We start from the raw sequence: 17,916 nt of genomic DNA, 5'->3' as shown, positions 1-17,916 counted from the left end.
TGACGAGAAAACGAGAGTGAAGCAGAGAGTGAAATCGACGAAGAAGCGAGAGACAGAGAAGCGGAGAGAGCGAGAGAACGAGAGAGAGGAGCGAGAGCGAGAGAGAGCGAGGAGAGCGAGAAGAGAGCGAGAGAGAGCGAGAGAGAGGATGAGGAGAGAGAGAGAGAGGAGAGAGAGCGAGAAGAGAGCGAGAGAGAGCGAGAGAGAGCGAGAGAGAGCGAGAGAGAGCGAGAGAGGGAGCGGAAGGAGAGAGCGAGAGAGAGCGAGAGAGCAGGAGAGAGAGGAGAGAGAGCGAGGAGATGACGAGAGAGAGACGGAGAGAAGAGCGAGAAGAGCGAGCGAGAGCGAGAGAGAGAGAGACGCGAAGAGAGCGAGAGAGAGGCGCGAGAGAGAGCGAGAGAGAGAGGCGAGAGAGAGCGAGAGAGAGAGCGAGAGAGAGAGCGAGAGAGAGAACGAGAGAGAGGCAGAGAGAGAGCGAGAAGAGAGCGGAGAGAGCGGAGAGAGCGAGAGAGAGCGGAGAGAGCGAGAGAGAGCGAGAGAGAGCGAGAGAGAGGGAGAGAGCGAGAGAGAGCGAGAGAAGAGAGTGAGAGAAGAGTGAGAGAAGAGTGAGAGCTGGCCGAGCCGGTCACCTGCTTTGTGCTGGCTGGGGAGGAAGAATGCAGTCTGTTCAGCAGCAGCAGCCATGTCGGCTCTATTGTGGGACAGCGGCTTGTGCACCAAACAAACAGAGAATCTGGGCAATGCTTAACCACACTTCACGCGATACCGAAAACAAAACGGCAACAAGAAGATATGCTTCGTTGTTTGTTCCCCTGAAAGACAAAAAGGGTGTTCAATCAATCCTTAGAAAAAAACAACGACTGAAAATGTTTCATCTCACACGCGGCAAAGCCTGTCGCCCCAATCTCATTTCAAGCCCCGAGCCTCGCCAGTCTTTTTCTTTTCCATTTGCAATAATTTATGGGGCCAACGGGTGACATAATAATTGAAATTGAAAGGAAAATTACTTTATTCACGGCCTGTCCTTCGATTCGATTGGAGTATGGCTGTGAAGAGACTGCCCTCTCCGAGGCAAGCTGGCACCCTCATTGTGCACACAGCATGGTCTAGAATGCAGAGCGTTATCAGCAATACCCGAGTCAGCAGCACTAGCTAGCGGCGGGCGGTTATGTGTTGCGACTGGACACACCGAATATTGTCATGTGCGATTAGGCCTGTGCTCAGGAACTGTGAACTCATTCTGTGGCATCCAAAGTCACCCCAGCCCCTGCTCTCTCCTCCCTCTCTCTCTGTCTCTTCCTCCGCACTATTTATCTCGCCTCTAGTCCCGCCGCCCTGCATCCAAACCTAATGCCCCCCCCATTGCATTATGTTCTGTGTTTGAAGCTGCACTCCAGAGCAGAGGGATAAAGAGCCAACATTCAATATCAACCCAGACTGGTTTCCAATTCCAAAACAGTACTAATGGCCTTTTTAAAATGTATATATATATACGCTAATGATCCCTGAGACATAGGGGTCACCCACAGCCAACGGACCAGCATGCACTGGGGCACTTGTTTCATCTCTTCACACCTCTCCAGATGATAGCCCTGATAAACAGGGACAAAGGGAGGCTCTGTGTTAAGCAGCGCACATGCACACTGTACCCGTCTATATCACCTGTGATGACAACGAGGCACCTCTCCTGTCCTGGCCGCTGTCCTTCAGTAGTATTTGCCACTGTGCTACACTATTCCCTCGGAAGCCTAGAAATGGACCCGAGAGCTGGCGGCAGCACGCGCGCACACACACACCCCCTCCACGTACACAACCAAACCCAGAGTTTGAGTACGGGACCTGAGGACTGGAGATTGTAGGAGCACACAGAGACAGAGGTAAGAGATGAGGCAGAGCTGAACGGAGCAGCAGAGGGTGGGAAAGGGAGAGAGGGAGGGAGATGGGGGGGGAGGCGGCCCTGGGCAGGGCTGTCAGACTGGAGGAAGCGCTGGTTCGCGGGCCTGCACGCAAATGGGAGAAGAGAGGCACCCGCAGGCTGCCTGAGGCAAAAGCCCGGGCCCTTCTGTTCTATCATTTAGGAGACAAGTCCTCCACTGATTCCCAATTAATATTTAACACTGCACAGACAACAAGGCCCCGGCTGTCTGCACTACACCAGCAGCCAGGGAAGAGAGAGAGACAGGGAGAAGGAGAGGAAGCTAGAGGGAGGGAGGGAACGAGCAAGGGAGCGAGAAGGGGAAAGAGAAAGGCCAAAGATTTAGGAGAGCGACAGAGAGAGAAAAAGGGGGAAGAGCCGAAACAGGCCGACAGATAGAAAGCAGCAGTAAAGATTACAGCTTTTCAGAAAATAAACACCCTCCATTGACTCAAATCACTGTCCAATATGGATGGATACTGTGGTCTGGATATATGAGTAAGGAATTTCATTTGGATGTGTGGTTTGAATGGTTCCTTTTAGCCCTCAAGGACCCCCAGAGCAGAGGTGACAGTCAGGGTCAGCAAAAACACTCCATCCATGTTACACATCTGACACAGTTACTGAACACTGCTCTAGGTCTAATAGCTTTGGACGCCAACCGCTCTGACACAGTTCTGAACACTGCTCTTAAGGTTTCTATAGCTTGGAGACCGGCCGACCCTCTGGACACAGTTACTGAACACTGTCTAGGTCTAATAGGTTTGGACGGCCGACCTCTGACACAGTTACTGAACACTGCTCTAGGTCTAATAGCTTGGATGGCAACCCTGCTGACACAGTTCTTGAACACTTGCTCTAGGTCCCTAATTTAGTTGGATGGCCAACCCTCTGACAGTTACTGAACACTGCTCTAGGGTTAATGCTTGGATGGTCCACCCTCTGACAGTTTATTATTTATTTCACCTTTATTTAACGCAGGTAGGCACAGTTAAAGGGAAAGTTTCTCATTTACAACTGCAACCTGCCAAGATAGAGCAAGAGCAGTGCAACACAAACACAGAGTTACACATGGGAATAAAACAGTGTACACGCGCACGCACGTACACGCATATACAACACATGTTAAGATGGCCACAATAATTCAAGTTAAGGTTCTTTAGGAGCCATGCTTTTAGCATTGTGCTGTGGCCATACATTCGCTCAGTGTTTTCACAGTCCGTCCTCTCCCTCTTTTCTCAGTCCCGTCCCTTCCTCTTTTCCTCAGTCCCGTCCCTCTCCCTCTTTCCTCAGTCCGTCCTCTCTCCTCTTTCCTCAGGTTCCGTCCCTCTCCCTCTTTCCTCAGTCCGTCCTCTTCCCTCTTTCCCTCAGTCGTCCCTTCCCTCTTTCCTCAGTCCGTCCTCTCCCTCCCCTCCTCCTCTCCTCTTCCTCAGTCCGTCCTCTCCCTCTTTTCCTCAGTCCGTCCCTCTCCCTCTTTCCTCAGTCCGTCCCTCTCCCTCTTTCTCAGTCGTCCCTCTCCTCTTCCTCAGTCCGTCCCTCTCCCTCGTCCTCAGTCCGTCCCCCCCTCCTTCCCTTTCTTCCCTCGTCCAGTCCTCTCCCTCTTTCCTCAGTCCGTCCCTCTCCTCTTTCCTCGTCCTCCCCCTCTTCTCAGTCCATCCCTCCTCTTCTCTCAGTCCATCCCCTCTTCTCTCAGTCCATCCCTTCCTCTTCTTCCCTCTCTCAGTCCATCCCCCTTCTCTCAGTCCATCCCCTCTTCTCTCAGTCCATCCCCCTCTTCTCTCAGTCCATTCCCCTCTTCTCTCAGTCCATCCCCAACTCTTACTCTCAGTCCATCCCCCTCTTCTCTCAGTCCATCCCCCTCTTCTCTCAGTCCATCCCCCTCTTCTCTCAGTCCATCCCCCTCTTCTCAGTCATCCTTAACTGGACTGAATGAACAGAGGCCAGGGGAAAACCGTCTCAGTCACCATAGACAGTGCTGGATATGGACAGCAACTGTAAAATGATTCATCCGAAAGATGGTGTCGTTAATAAGAGCATTACAACATTGTTTATGAAGAAAGAGTCCTAATCTTGGCAGTGACAACAGAATCTCACAGCCCCCATGATACCAATGTGCAACACCTCCGCAGCATCCTACGCTCCAGCCCACTGAGTGCTCAGCTCAAGAGATGGCGGGGGCTACCAAGTCATTTCCTGTGGGACAGCAGGGGCCGTGGACACTCCTTCCCCTACTAGTAATATGGTGCCACTGTCATGCACCTGCGATGCGCAAATGCCAGCTTGCTGGGAGGGGGTTTGGCTTGGAACGGGAGCCGGCAGTATGTTTCTAAACCAAGTCCCACTGTGGCCAAAACTAGAGCGGTGGCCTGCCTCCCAGAGCCTAACCGCACTATGCAGTAACAATACTCCACACCCCCACCCACACGCCACCTACTTGCCCCATTAACAGACGGCAGAGGGCAGAGCAAAGAGGCATGGCACTGTGGGATGCGGCCCGCCGGAAATGATCATCTGAGTGCTAGCGCTGAGATGCCCTCCACCATCCTGGCACAACAGAGTGGCAGTGAGCATGAGACAGGCTGCTGATGCTTGTACTGTTTGCTCAGACTGTGCAGGTCCTCAAAACCATGCTCAGACCTGGGTTCAAATAGTCTTTGTTTTCTTTCTTCTTCTTTTTTTAAACACCTTCTTTAGTGCCACCACCTTTAGTGCCAAATTAGGGCGGGTTTGAACTTTTGGGACTATTCCATTGGTTCCAAGCAAGCTCAATCAAGTGTAGGTAAAGTTGTTACCTCATGAAAACAAATTGGTGCATTCTAAATGCACCAATTTTTTATGGTTGGCTGTTGTAGAGATACACTTAGGCATACTGAGAAGAGTGTATATCAGGGAGTGTGGGCAGGGGGTGGAGCATGGAATGCTTGGCTGTCAATCACCTCTCATTTTGAAAAAAATCATTCTGACCTCTCTTTCCGCTAAAGCGGAATAAGTGGAATAATGACGGCGGCAGGCCGGCCATGTGCAGTGAGTCTGTGGAATTCCAAACAGGGGATGGAAGAGAGGCAGTTCAATCAGTGGGGAAAGGTCAAGTGCATGCAGATTCTCCCCGGGTCCACCGCTGCTTCTCTCCCTCTTCTATACCCTCCCTTTCTCTCTCCTCCTCTCTACATTTCCACTCCAATCCTCTCTCCCTCCGGGCTCACAGGCAATCAGGGAAAAGGTTGTTATTTCTGCTGCCACTCGTGACCACATTTAAATATTCTACAGAAACCCTTTCCCTTTCTCTCCCCACTTAACAGGTCGTTGAGGTACAGTACTCAAATTGGATATGGAAGGGTAATTCTACTGTCATGTCTACCTCTGGCTCAAACACGAGAGAGTCATTATCTGGAACATAGGCTGTGTCTATATAGTACACTACTTTTTGACCAGGGCTCACAGAATATCAGCATCGAAAAAGAATGACTAGAACTGACATTCCCATTCTTTTATTTCTTGTTCTACTCATTCTCCATGCACCTCACCAATTGGCTTCCAAGGCCTGCTGGATGATGATGTCAGCATGCCTTCTGGACATTGGGTTTAGAGCCAGGGCCTGCTGTTGGCTGGAGGCATGACAGGGAGACACAGATTGAACCTGAAGTCTGATCCAATCACAGGACAGAGCCCGAGAGGTCTGATCCAATCACGGGGCAGACACAGGAGCGGCTGTGACATGTGCGGTCTAACGAGGGAAGGACCTACGGCGGTCCAACCGGGGAAAAGAAGAACCCACCAACGTACTGAACCCATTCTGACAGGCCTGTCACAAACACACCATATGGATAGCCACGAGCGTCATCGTCACTCCTGCTTATCTTGCCAACATTAAACCCACCATACAAGAAAATAAATGACGTTACAGAGAATAAAATGGCCTGGACACATTCTTACATCCTTGTCAAATTGTAGACTGAAATCATGTAGGTGAAATGCTGTAGAGAGTACAGTACAGTGGCTTCTGTCTGGGACTAGAAAGAGGTGCTATGGAAGGGCTGCTGCGTGCTGCTGTGCTGCGGTCCCTCCTGCCCAGCCCTCTTAGAGCTACTAACTCAAACCTCAGAATCCTTCTCTGTCCACACCTCCCTTTCTAGGGAGAGGCCAGTTCCACAGGGGTAGGGGGCTGAGTGGCATCCTTCTCCCCGAAAAGCCCAGGGCCTTCCCTCGCTCTCCTCTGACTGGGCTTCCCCTCCCTGGGGAAGTGCTTGACGAGAGACCCTGGCTCCACCGCCGTCTCCTCCCCCCTCCATCTAGGGCAGCGTATACATTAGCTGCAGACAGACATGATCGGGGGGGGGGGGACGCTACAAATGTCACCTACGACGGGAGATTTAATAAAAAATGACAGGGCCTGGCGCAGGGAGAGTGCAGCCACATACTCTGGGAATTTGGGGATGCTGAAAGCAAGTGCCTATGATTTATAATTTAAGTAATGCCTCCACACTCCTTTTAATTCCACGGCCAGAAAGATAAAAACATTCACTCAGTTTCTTTCGTCTCTGTGTTTCGTAACTTTCCTTCAATTCGCAAGAGGCTAAATGTATCTCACTGGAGAAAGCATCCGAGGGAGAGAAACGGAGCCCCCCTGTCTCTGTATGTGTAGGCCATCTATCTAAAGTGCCGTCTGGTCAAAAAGAGTATTACATTGTTGCTGCCCATAGCATTGAATGCAGGGGAAGCCAGAGACCACTTGGCTTCCCTTGATATTTATTTTTTATAATAATAGCCGATCAGCATTGAGCTAAAGTGAGTGAGCTCAACTGTGAATGGTCCTGGCTCACCCAAAAAAAAGTGTCAAGGGAAGCCAGTTTGGATTTGGCTTCACACCAATCCAATCACAAGCCAAACATAATTTACAGAAAACCTTGAATTGTTGTGTCTCTTTATGTCATTGTCCTCCGGTGGCTGGCTAGCTAGCTAAAATTGTCCCTTTCCTGAATTAGCCATGGATAGAAGTAGGGATTTAGACTTGTGGTTTTACTTAGTTCTCCGTACGATCAAATGATTATAACGGTGATTCTGATCCAACCATAAATTCATACATTGTTGTGCCCCTGGCCTGAGAAGATGACAGTTCAATATGTATTTAGATGTAGTAGGCTAATGTTAACTAGCTGGCCTAGTGCATCGTTACCAATGAACATAAGTTAGGCTAGCGAGCAAGCATTTTAGCCAGGTAGCCTAGGACAACAAAAACTAAAAGCGTGTACTATATGACAGAGTCATGAAAGAGGAGGATGGCATTTCTGGGAAAGTCAACATGTTTTTTTTCTACTCAATCACTCACACACACACACACACACACACACTAGAGGTCGACCGATTATGATTTTTCAACGCCGATACCGATATTGATTTTAAAGGACCAAAAAAAGCCGATACCGATTAAATCGGGCAATTTTTATTTATTTATTTGTAATAATGACAATTACAATACTTATTTTAACTTAATATAATACATCAATAAAATCAATTTAGCCTCAAATAAATAATGAAACATGTTCAATTTGGTTTAAACAATGCAAGAAGAAAGTAAAAGTGCAATATGTGCCATGTAAGAAAGCTAACGTTTAAGTTCCTTGCTCAGAACATGAGAATATATGAAAGCTGGTGGTTCCTTTTAACATGAGTCTTCAATATTCCCAGGTAAGAAGTTTTAGGTTGTAGTTATTATAGGAATTATAGGACTCTATACCATTTGTATTTCATTACCCTTTGACTATTGGATGTTCTTATAGGCACTTTAGTATTGCCAGGGTAATAGTATAGCTTCCATCCCTCTCCTCGCCGCTACCTGGGCTCGAACCAGGAACACATCGACAACAGCCACCCCTCGAAGCAGCGTTACCCATGCAGAGCAAGGGGAACAACTACTCCAAGTCTCAGAGCGAGTGACGTTTGAAACGCTATTAGCGCGCACCCCGCTAACTAGCTAGCCATTTCACATCGGTTACACCAGCCTAATCACGGGAGTTGATAGGCTTGAATTCATAAACAGCAGAGCTGCTGGCAAAACGCACGAAAGTGCTGTTTGAATGAATGCTTACGAGCCTGCTGGTGCCCACCATCGCTCAGTCAGACTGCTCTATCAAATCATAGACTTAATTATAACATAATAACACGCAGAAATACGAGCCTTAGGTCATTAATATGGTCGAATCCGGAAACTATCATCTCGAAAACAAAACATTAATTCTTTCACTGAAATATGGAACCGTTCCGTATTTTATCTAACGGGTGGCATCCATCAGTCTAAATATTCCTGTTACATTGCACAACCTTCAATGTTATGTCATAATTACGTTAAGTTCTGGCAAATTAGTTCGCAATGAGCCAGGCGGCCCTAACTGTTGCATATACCCTGACTCTGCGTGCAATGAACGCAAGAGAAGTGACACAATTTCACCTGGTTAATATTGCCTGCTAACCTGGATTTCTTTTAGCTAAATATGCAGGTTTAAAAATATATACTTCTGTGCATTGATTTTAAGAAAGGCATTGATGTTTATGGTTAGGTACACGTTGGAGCAACGACAATCCTTTTTCGCGAATGCGCACCGCATCGATTATATGCAACGCAGGACACGCTAGATAAACTAGTAATATCAACCATGTGTAGTTATAACTAGTGATTATGATTAATTGATTGATTGTTTTTTATAAGATAAGTTTAATGCTAGCTAGCAACTTACCTTGGCTTCTTACTGCATTCGCGTAACAGGCGGGCTCCTCGTGAGGCAGGTGGTTAGAGCGTTGGACTAGCTAACCGTAAGGTTGCAAGACTGAATCCCTGAGCTGACAAGGTAAAAATCTGTCGTTCTGCCCCTGAACAAGGCAGTTAACCCACCGTTCCTAAGCCGTCATTGAAAATAAGAATGTGTTCTTAACTGACTTGCCTAGTTAAATAAAAGGTGTAAAAAATATAAATATTTATAAAAAGAATCGGCAAAATCGGCGTCCAAAATTACCGATTTCCGATTGTTATGAAAACTTGAAATCGACCCTAATTAAATCGGCCATTCCGATTAATCGGTCGACCTCTAACACACACACACACGCGCATGCACACACAGAAACCCATTGAACTAAATTGTTTTTGGTACACGATATATACAAAAGTATGTGGACATCCCTTCAAATTAGGTGATTTGGCTATTTCAGCCACACCCATTGCTGACAGGTGTATAAAATCAAGCACACAGCCACCCAATCTCCATAGAAAAGCATTGGCAGTAGAATGGTCTTACTGAAGAGCTCAGTGACTTTCAACATGGCACCATCATAGGATGCCACCTTTCCAACAAGTCAGTTCGTCAAATACCTGCCCTGCTAGAGCTGCCCCAGTCAACTGTAAGTGCTATTATTATGATATGGAAATGTCTAGGATCAACAACGGCTCAGCCACGAAGTGTTAGGCCACACAAGCTCACAGAACGGGACCGCCGAGTGATGAAGCTCGTAGCGTGTACCGATTGTCTGACCTTGGTTGCAACACTCACTACCGAGTTCCAAACTGCCTCTGGAAGCAACGTTGGTACAAGAACTGTTCGTCGGGGGCTTCATGAAATGGGTTTCAATGGCTGAGCAGCCACACACAAGCCAAAGATCACCATGCGCAATGCCAAGTGTAGGCTGGAGTGGTTGAAACACGTTCTCTGGAGTGATGAATCACGCTTCACCAGCTGGCAGTCCGACAGAGGAGTTCGGTTAGGCGGGTGCCAGGAGAACACTACCTGCCCCAATTCATAGTGCCAACTGTAAAGTTTGGTGGAGATCGAATAATGGTGTGTGGCTAGGATATCTTAATGCTACAGCATACAATTACATTATAGACGATTCCGTTTGGGGAAGGCCCTTTCCTGTTTCACCATGACAATGCCCCCATGCACAAAGCTAGGTCCATACAGAAATGGTTTGTCGAGATTGGTGTGGAAGAACTTGACTGGCCGGCACAGAGCCCTGACCTCAACCCCATCAAACACCTTTGGGATGAATTGGAACGCTGACTGCTAGCCAGGCCTAATCGCCCAACATCAGTGCCCGACCTCACTAATGCTCTTGTGGAGGAATGGAAGCAAGTCCCTGCAGCAATGCTCCAACATCTAGTGGAAGCATTCCCAGAAGAGTGGAGGCTGTTATAGCAGCAAAGGGGGGACCAACTCCATATTAATGCCCATGATTTTGGAATGAGATGTGCGACGAGTAGGTGTCCACATACATGACCAAAAGTATCTTAGTTGTCACTGTATAGGTGATTTGATGATGAAATATTGAAATTGAAGTGGTGCTGGAATAGTGGAGGCAGCTCCTGTTTTCTTTGCGACTTGCGGTAAATCTCTGTGGTTCTAAATCAATAGTTGTTTAGTAGTCCGAAACGGTCTGAAACATTAACTTGCTTTACCGTGCTGTAGTAGGTCATGTACTGTTGAAGTCGGAAGTTTACATACACCTTAGCCAAATACATTTAAACTCAGTTTTTCACAATTCCTGACATTTAATCCTAGTAAAAAGTCCCTGTCGTATTTCAGTTAGGATCACAGCTTTATTTTAAGAATGTGAAATGTCAAAATAATAGTAAAGAGAATGATTTATTTAAGCTTTTATTTCTTTCATCACATTCCCAGTGGGTCAAACGTTTACATACTGTACACTCAATTAGTAATAGGTAGCATTGCTTTTACATTATTTTACTTGGGTCAAACTTTTCAGGTAGCCTTCCACAAGCTTCCCACAATAAGTTGGGTGACTTTTGGCCCATTCCTCCTGACAGAGCTGGTGTAACTGAGTCAGGTTTGTAGGCCTCCTTGCTCGCACACGCTTTTTCAGTTCAGCCCACACATTTTCTATAGGATTGAGGTCAGGGCTTTGTGCTGGCCACTCCAATACCTTGACTTTGTTGTCCTTAAGCCATTTTTCCACAACTTTGGAAGTGTGCTTGGGGTCATTGTCCATTTGGAAGACCCATTTGCGACCAAGCTTTAACTTCCTGACTGATGTCTTGAGATGTTGCTTCAATATATCCACATAATTGTCCTACCTCATGATGCCATCTATTTTGTGAAGTGCACCAGTTCCTCCTGCAGCAAAGCACCCCCACAACATGATGCTGCCACCACCATGCTTCATGGTTGGGATGGTGTTCTTCGGCTTGCTAGCCTCCCACTTTTTCCTTCAAACATAATGATGGTCATTATGGCCAAACAGTTCTATTTTTGTTTCATCAGACCAGAGGACATTTCTACAAAAAGTACAATCTTTGTCCCCATGTGCAGTGGCTTTTTTCTGGCGGTTTTGGAGCAGTGGCTTCTTCCTTGCTGAGCGGCCTTTCAGGTTATGTCGATATAGGACTTGTTTTACTGTGGATATAGATACTTTTGTACCTGTTTCCTCCAACATCTTCACAAGGTCCTTTGCTGTTGTTCTGGGATTGATTTGCACTTTTCGCACCAAAGTACGTTCATCTCTAGGAGACAGAACGCGTCTCTTTCTTGAGCGGTATGACAACTGCGTGGTCCCATGGTGTTTATACTTGCATACTATTGTTTGTACAGATGAACGTGGTACCTTCAGGCGTCTGGAAATTGATCCCAAGGATGAACCAGACTTGTGGAGGTCTACAATTCTTTTTCTGAGGTCTTGACTGATTTCTTTAGATTTTCCCATGATGTCAAGCAAAGAGGCACTGAGTTTGAAGGTAGGCCTTGAAATAAAACCACAGGTACACCTCCAAATTACTCAAATGATGTAAATAAGCCTATCAGAAGCTTCTAAAGCCATGACATAATTTTCTGGAATTTTCCAAGGTGTTTAAAGGCACAGTCAACTTAGTGTATGTAAACTTCTGACCCACTGGAATTGTGATACAGTGAATTATAAGTGAAATAATCTGTCTGTAAACAATTTTTGGAAGAATTACTTAAAGTAAATAAAGTAGATGTCCTAACCCACTTGCCAAAACTATAGTTTGTTAACAAGAAATGTGTAGAGTGGTTGAAAAACTAGTTTTAATGACTCCAACCTAAGTGTATGTAAACATCGAATTTGAATTTATCTTGCCACTGTGTCTTCTTATTGTCTCAGCCTCAGGCCTATATATAACGGTGGCAAAGGATATGAACTTATAAGTTATATTGCAAACAATGCAATTATCAAAACACATAGGTTGTAATATGGCTTTTTCCCTGGCTTGGCTTCCTCAGTGATACTACCTACACACTGATATTTTTAAGGGCCCCCCCCCCCTTCCTCCCCGCCTCCCGTTTCTCTCAGGGGAAATTGATTGTCTGGCGAGCCGATCTGAATGCTTCCCGCCAGTTAAGTCTTTTTTTATTGAGGGTATGAGGTATTTTTAATGGGAGTCACGTCAATGAACTGTGCAGCCCCTCGGCATTTACATGTAGGGGGGGTTCTAATACCCTCTCACCCCCCCTACCCACCACCGCTTTCCTAAGCACCCACCCACCCTCCTCACTGCTTTTGTGCAAAGGACAGAAGATGCAAATGGGAGAGCAGCTCCCCTCTCCTGTCACTGCCAGGTAATAATCTCCCTCACACTCTCTTTCTCTCTGTGAGCGGTTGGAATCGTTCAGGCAGGCAGAGACAGGCAGCAGCGTTCTACTGAGAGCCCGGGTCAACTTACCCCACAACGCCCCCTCCTCGTCCCTCATCTCTAACTGGGCCAAGGGTGATCGATCGACGATGACCTAGCTTTGCACGAGGGAGGCTCAGTGTGTGCCCACGTTCCCCCGGCCAAAGCCGACATCTGCCCCTCCGAACCCCTTTTGAGCCTGGCTGAACAATCCCCTCTCTCATTGAGGGGCAAGGGCTATAGAGTATAGTACAATTCTGAAATCCAACACACAGTCTCACCTCCGCCGGGACAGAAAGGAGGCCAGTCTTCTCAAATACACTCATTATAAACCTCAATGCGGCCACGGTGGTAATCTTTCCATCAACGGATTTAACAGGTGGACAGAGAGAGAGAGAGAGAGAGAGAGAGACAGAGAGACAGAGAGACAGAGAGACAGAGAGACAGAGAGACAGAGAGACAGAGAGACAGAGAGACAGAGAGACAGAGAGACAGAAGGGGGGACAAGGAGAAACTGTTATTTTTATCTATTGATTCCAAATCCGACTCCCACTGGCTGCTCTTCAATAAGAGGTCCGGGGAGGAAGTGGGCTAATCCTGTCCAAATTGGAAGGAATCGATTAAGATGGCCATTCGAGGCCCGACCTCTTTTGTCCTCGCACTCTTCATTTCTCCCCTCTTAATCACTTTCTCATTCACTCAACTGGACGGGCTTCACTCCACTATAGGTCTGCTCCATCCTCATGGAACCAGGAAACACTAGCGTAGGTCTGAACAACCAGGTCCTCTCTTTACCTCTCCCCTTTGATAATTGACGCAAACAGGGGAAGGACATTGTTGAAAGCTAATTGGCCTGTCAGACCCAGGTTAGTATTTAATTTCTTGCCCTACAGCCAATCAGGGGCGTCGACAGCCTTTCAATTGGGAGCTGGGTAGGGCGAGGAAGGGGAGCAGGCACTGCTATCCCCATTAAAGAAGTAACATGTAACCTTTTAGCCATAATATTTGTGTTAAAAAAAAAAACTTGAGAAAGCTGAGAATCGCTTTACAACCTTATCGTACTTTAAAAAACATCTGTTACAAGTTGTCAACCTTGCAAACAAGAATCAATCATGCAACAGTGAAAGGTGTACACAAGCTGGCCAGACCAATAAAGCTATTTTATTGTGGCATGCGGAAGTCAGAGAAATATGTTTCCTTTACTACTAGTGATATGCTATTGAAAAGTAGGGCTATTAGCAGGTGAAATTGTTACATGTACAATAGTTCCTTTAAGCTTCCCTAAGCTGAGGTAGAAACTGCTAGGTCAGTGTGCTCCTTCTCTACTTCCCCTTTAATCGGCTTGTGAGGTACTAGGACTGCCACGCAAACGTAGAACGTTCCCAGAGTATTTAGTGGCCTAAAAGCGTAACAGCCCCTCTCCACCACCGCCCCCCCCCACCCCGACACACACAAACAGGACAGTTTTGTTCCACTAAAGGGTTAATCCTGAGGCTTCAGGGAATTTAGGCAGAAATTCACCTTCCAGCGGGAATACGGCAGCTTTCTTTAATCCTTAGCTGGTCCAAACCAGTTTCTAGTTTCTTTCCCCTCCCGTTTTACATAACTTCCCATGGACATACAGTGTTTCATGTGAGGGAAGTTGGAGGCTTGTGTTCTGGCCTCAAACAGAGCAGCTGTGGTGCTTTACAGCCAGCCTACCGGGCCGCAGAGGCAGGGGCCAGACACTGTAAATGTTTACACACCCCGAGGGTCCCCGAGGGTCACCCAGGGCAAGGGAGGCACATTAAACACTAACACTGTTCAAACGCGGCGTTGCCAGGACTGCACAGTCAGCACAGCTAAACAGTCCCTCTCTTCACAATGAGGAACAACACAAGACGGCAACCCCAAAGTCTCACTTTACTGTAAGTGCACGCCACATCAAATACAGTGCCTTGACTTTTTCCACATTTGTTGTGTTACAGAGTGAATTTAAAATGGATTAAATTGAGATTGTGTGTCACTGATCTACACACAATATCCCATAATGTCAAAGTGGAGTAAAAATGTGCTTAACAAGTTACATAATAAGTGGCATAGACTCACTCGGCATGCAATAATAGTGGTTAAAATGATTTTTGAATGACTACCCCATCTCTGTACCACACACATACAATTATCTGTAAGGTACACAAAGACCAGGGACGTTATCCAAAGTCTCGCAAAGCAGGGCACCTATTGGTAGATGGGTGAAAATAAAATAAAAAGCAGACACTGACTATCCCTTTGAGCATGGTGAAGTTATTAATTACACTTTGGATGGTGTACCACTACGCCCACTCACTAAAAAGATACAGACGTCCTTCCTAACTCAGCTGCTGGAGAGGAAGGAAAGCGCTCAGGGATTTCACCATGAGGCCAATGGTGACTTTAAAACAGTTAGAGTTTAATGGCTGTGATAGGAGAAAACTGAGGATGGATCAACAACATTGAAGTTACTCCACAATACTAATCTAAATGACAGAGTGAAAAGAGGAAAGCCTGTACAGAAAACGATTATTCCAAAACATGCATCCTGTTTGCAATAAGGCACTAAAGTAATACTGCAAAAAATGTGGTAAAGAAATTAACTTTTGGTCCTGAATACAAAGCATTGTTTGGGGCAAATCCAACATTTCACTGAGTAGCACTCTTGATATTTTCAATCATGGTGGTGGCTGCATCATGTTATAGGTATGCTTGTCATCGGCATGGACTAAGGAGTTTTTGGGGGATACAAAAAAACCTGGTTCAGTCTGCTTTCCAACAGACACTGGAAACAAATTCATCTTTCAGCAGGAAAATTACAAACATACACTGGAGTTGCTTACTAAGATGACATTCAAATGTTCCTGAGTGGCCTAGTTACAGTTTGCTCCTTGAAAACCTATAGCAAGACTTGAAAATGCCTGTCTAGCGATGATCAAGAACCAACTTGACAGAGCTTGAATTTTTTTAAGACTAAATGGGCAAATATTGTACAATCCAGGTATGCAAAGCTCTTGGAGACTTACCAAAAAACTCTCATAGCTGTAATCATTGCCAAAGAGGTTGAATACGTATCTAATCAAGATGTTTTATTTTTCATAATCGTATAATTTTTCCTTCCAGTATGACATTAGAATATTGTGTGTAGATCATTGACAAAAAAGGACAATTAAATCCATTTTAATCTCACTTTCTAACGTACATTTTTTTGTAAAAAGTAGAGCTGACCCGAGTTAGTCGACTGGTCGGAGTTGTCAATTTATTCATTGTCTTTTGTTTGGAGTGCTCCTGTCAATCTTGAGTAAGGACACGCACCTGTTTATACATAGAAGTACAGTAGGCCTAGGCTACCTGGCCTGCACGCAAATGTAGGCTTGTAAATGTGCCCATTTGGGGATCTGATACTATTTCTGATTGACTTAACTCACCATCACCGTGGAGCTTCTCAAAGTATTTTTTTATTTGAATCATACAGCAAGTAAACAAAGTCTGTTTGACCTCCATTGAGAATGACAATAGTTCCTTTGAAAAATATTTCCAGCTCTCTCCCTTTCTATAACCACTCAGCATGAAAGGAGAAAAACTTTCATGCTCTGATCCGGTGGAAACGTCATAAAATAGGCCTATCTGATTATTTCTTATACCTTGCACAAATAGCCGACAAGCTGTGGCTGTCTGTCTAGAGCTTAATGGCGCAGGAAACTCTGAGGGCCCAGAATATTTTATACAATGTGTCAAGTTTGCTATCACAAGATTTTGGATCAAGTTAATTGTTGATACAATGTTCCAAGTTCCTTGCAGACAGGCTATGCGTAGCCAATGTGATTTATAGGATATTTATCTTTATCGGGATATTTTCTACCTGCGGGCTGCAATGTTTTTACTTGTTGGCTTAACGTAGGCTATTTTTACATATTGGCAATGGCAATAGAAGTTACTCTTAGATTCGTATCATTTTCATTAAGATCGAATTTTGATTAACCACATGACATTGATTTATAGATATTTAGACTTTATTATAAATGAAATGAAACTGTTCCAAAGAAATGTGCATATGAAAATCAGAATTGGCATGCAGATCAGTAGAAATGGTACGATAACATGGCACACCAATTGGAAAAGGTTACAGACTGCTGGTGTAGCCTATTACCAGCAACTTCAGGAGCGTAACGGCAGAATCTGCAAAGGCCAGTAGCAACGGGCAGCGGAGAGGGGCAGAGTCAAGTTTTTAGGTTTTTTCTTCTATTTAGGCTATATTGATCTCTGGCTCCCTCTTTAGTAATTTGGGTTTCTTAATTTTTCATCGAAGTGCATAAAGCATCAGACAAGCGCAGTAGCCTACATATAGTTGAATTTATTCAAACTGTGTGTCTATATATGTAAAAATACACATTTTAACATTTTGACCAATCGATTGGTTGACAGAACAGACGACTCTTGGTCGACCAAGAATTCATTAGTCGGGGACAGCCCTAGTAAAAAGTCAAGGGGTGTGAATACTTTCTAAAGGCACTGTACATTTGGAAACAACAAATAACGTCAACCTAACAAAACCCTTGACCTTTCTTTTTCCCCCCTTGTCGTGGACTTACATTTTCGGCTGAGGGCTTGAGGCGGCTCCAGGGCCTTGCTAGCACACAGGGGGTGCTGGGAGGATGGGATGGGAGGGTTCTGCCTCCTCTGCAGGCAGGCCAGCATGGCGGGGGGGTGGGGAGACAACTACAGCCGGAGGACTGCCAAGGCCAACCTGGGGGAGAAAGAGAACGAGAGAAGGGAATGAAGAAAGAATGTGAGAAAAGCATCAGAACCCAAGAAGCAAAGCTTCACGGGCATGGAAGTCTGTGAAGCTCAGTAGCAGGCTGGGACAAGGACTGGCTCTATGCCGCCTACAACTGCCTGTCTTCTTAGGAACTCTGTGACAATGATAAACATGCACCTGCCCTGTGCTGGTGGCAGAAGTGTTCAAACAGGTTAAGAGGAAGGAGGGTCCAAACTGACGCCTTTAAACATGGCATCTGCTCTAGCGTGACTTCTGTCTATTAGATACACCTCTTTCTAACTAACACATAAAGTCCCTTCAGAAAGTATTCACACCCCTTTACTTTTTCCACATTTTGTTGTGTTACAGCCTGAATTTAAAATGTATTAAATAGAGGGTTTTTTGTCACTGGCCTACACAAAAGTAAAAGTATTTGGCTCTAAATATACTTAAGTATCAAAAGTAAAAGTATAAATCATTTCAAATTCCTTAAAATGTACTGATAGCCAGGGGGAACACTCATTTACAAATTATTATTATTGTGTTTAGTGAGTTCGCCAGATCAGAGGAAGTAGGGATGACCACGTGTTCTCTTGATAAGTGCAT

General features: G+C 45.8%; 1 protein-coding gene across 1 annotated transcript in view; it reads right to left on the bottom strand.

Moving 5' to 3' along the window:
- The window catches only part of fam222aa (family with sequence similarity 222 member Aa), an 86,514-nt gene that overhangs the window by 19,386 nt on the left and 49,212 nt on the right, over window positions 1–17,916 (bottom strand). The window contains exon 2 of the mRNA XM_023979043.2: window positions 17,144–17,298. Coding sequence (XP_023834811.1) covers window positions 17,144–17,249 — 106 coding nt within the window. The 5' untranslated portion in view covers window positions 17,250–17,298. The remainder of the gene's footprint in view (window positions 1–17,143; window positions 17,299–17,916) is intronic.

Source organism: Salvelinus sp. IW2-2015, linkage group LG33 (genome assembly GCF_002910315.2).
Source record: "Salvelinus sp. IW2-2015 linkage group LG33, ASM291031v2, whole genome shotgun sequence".
In the NCBI taxonomy this organism is placed as follows: domain Eukaryota; kingdom Metazoa; phylum Chordata; class Actinopteri; order Salmoniformes; family Salmonidae; genus Salvelinus; species Salvelinus sp. IW2-2015.
Note: the sequence above shows the minus strand (reverse complement) of the source record. Positions and strands in the feature narration are given on the sequence as shown.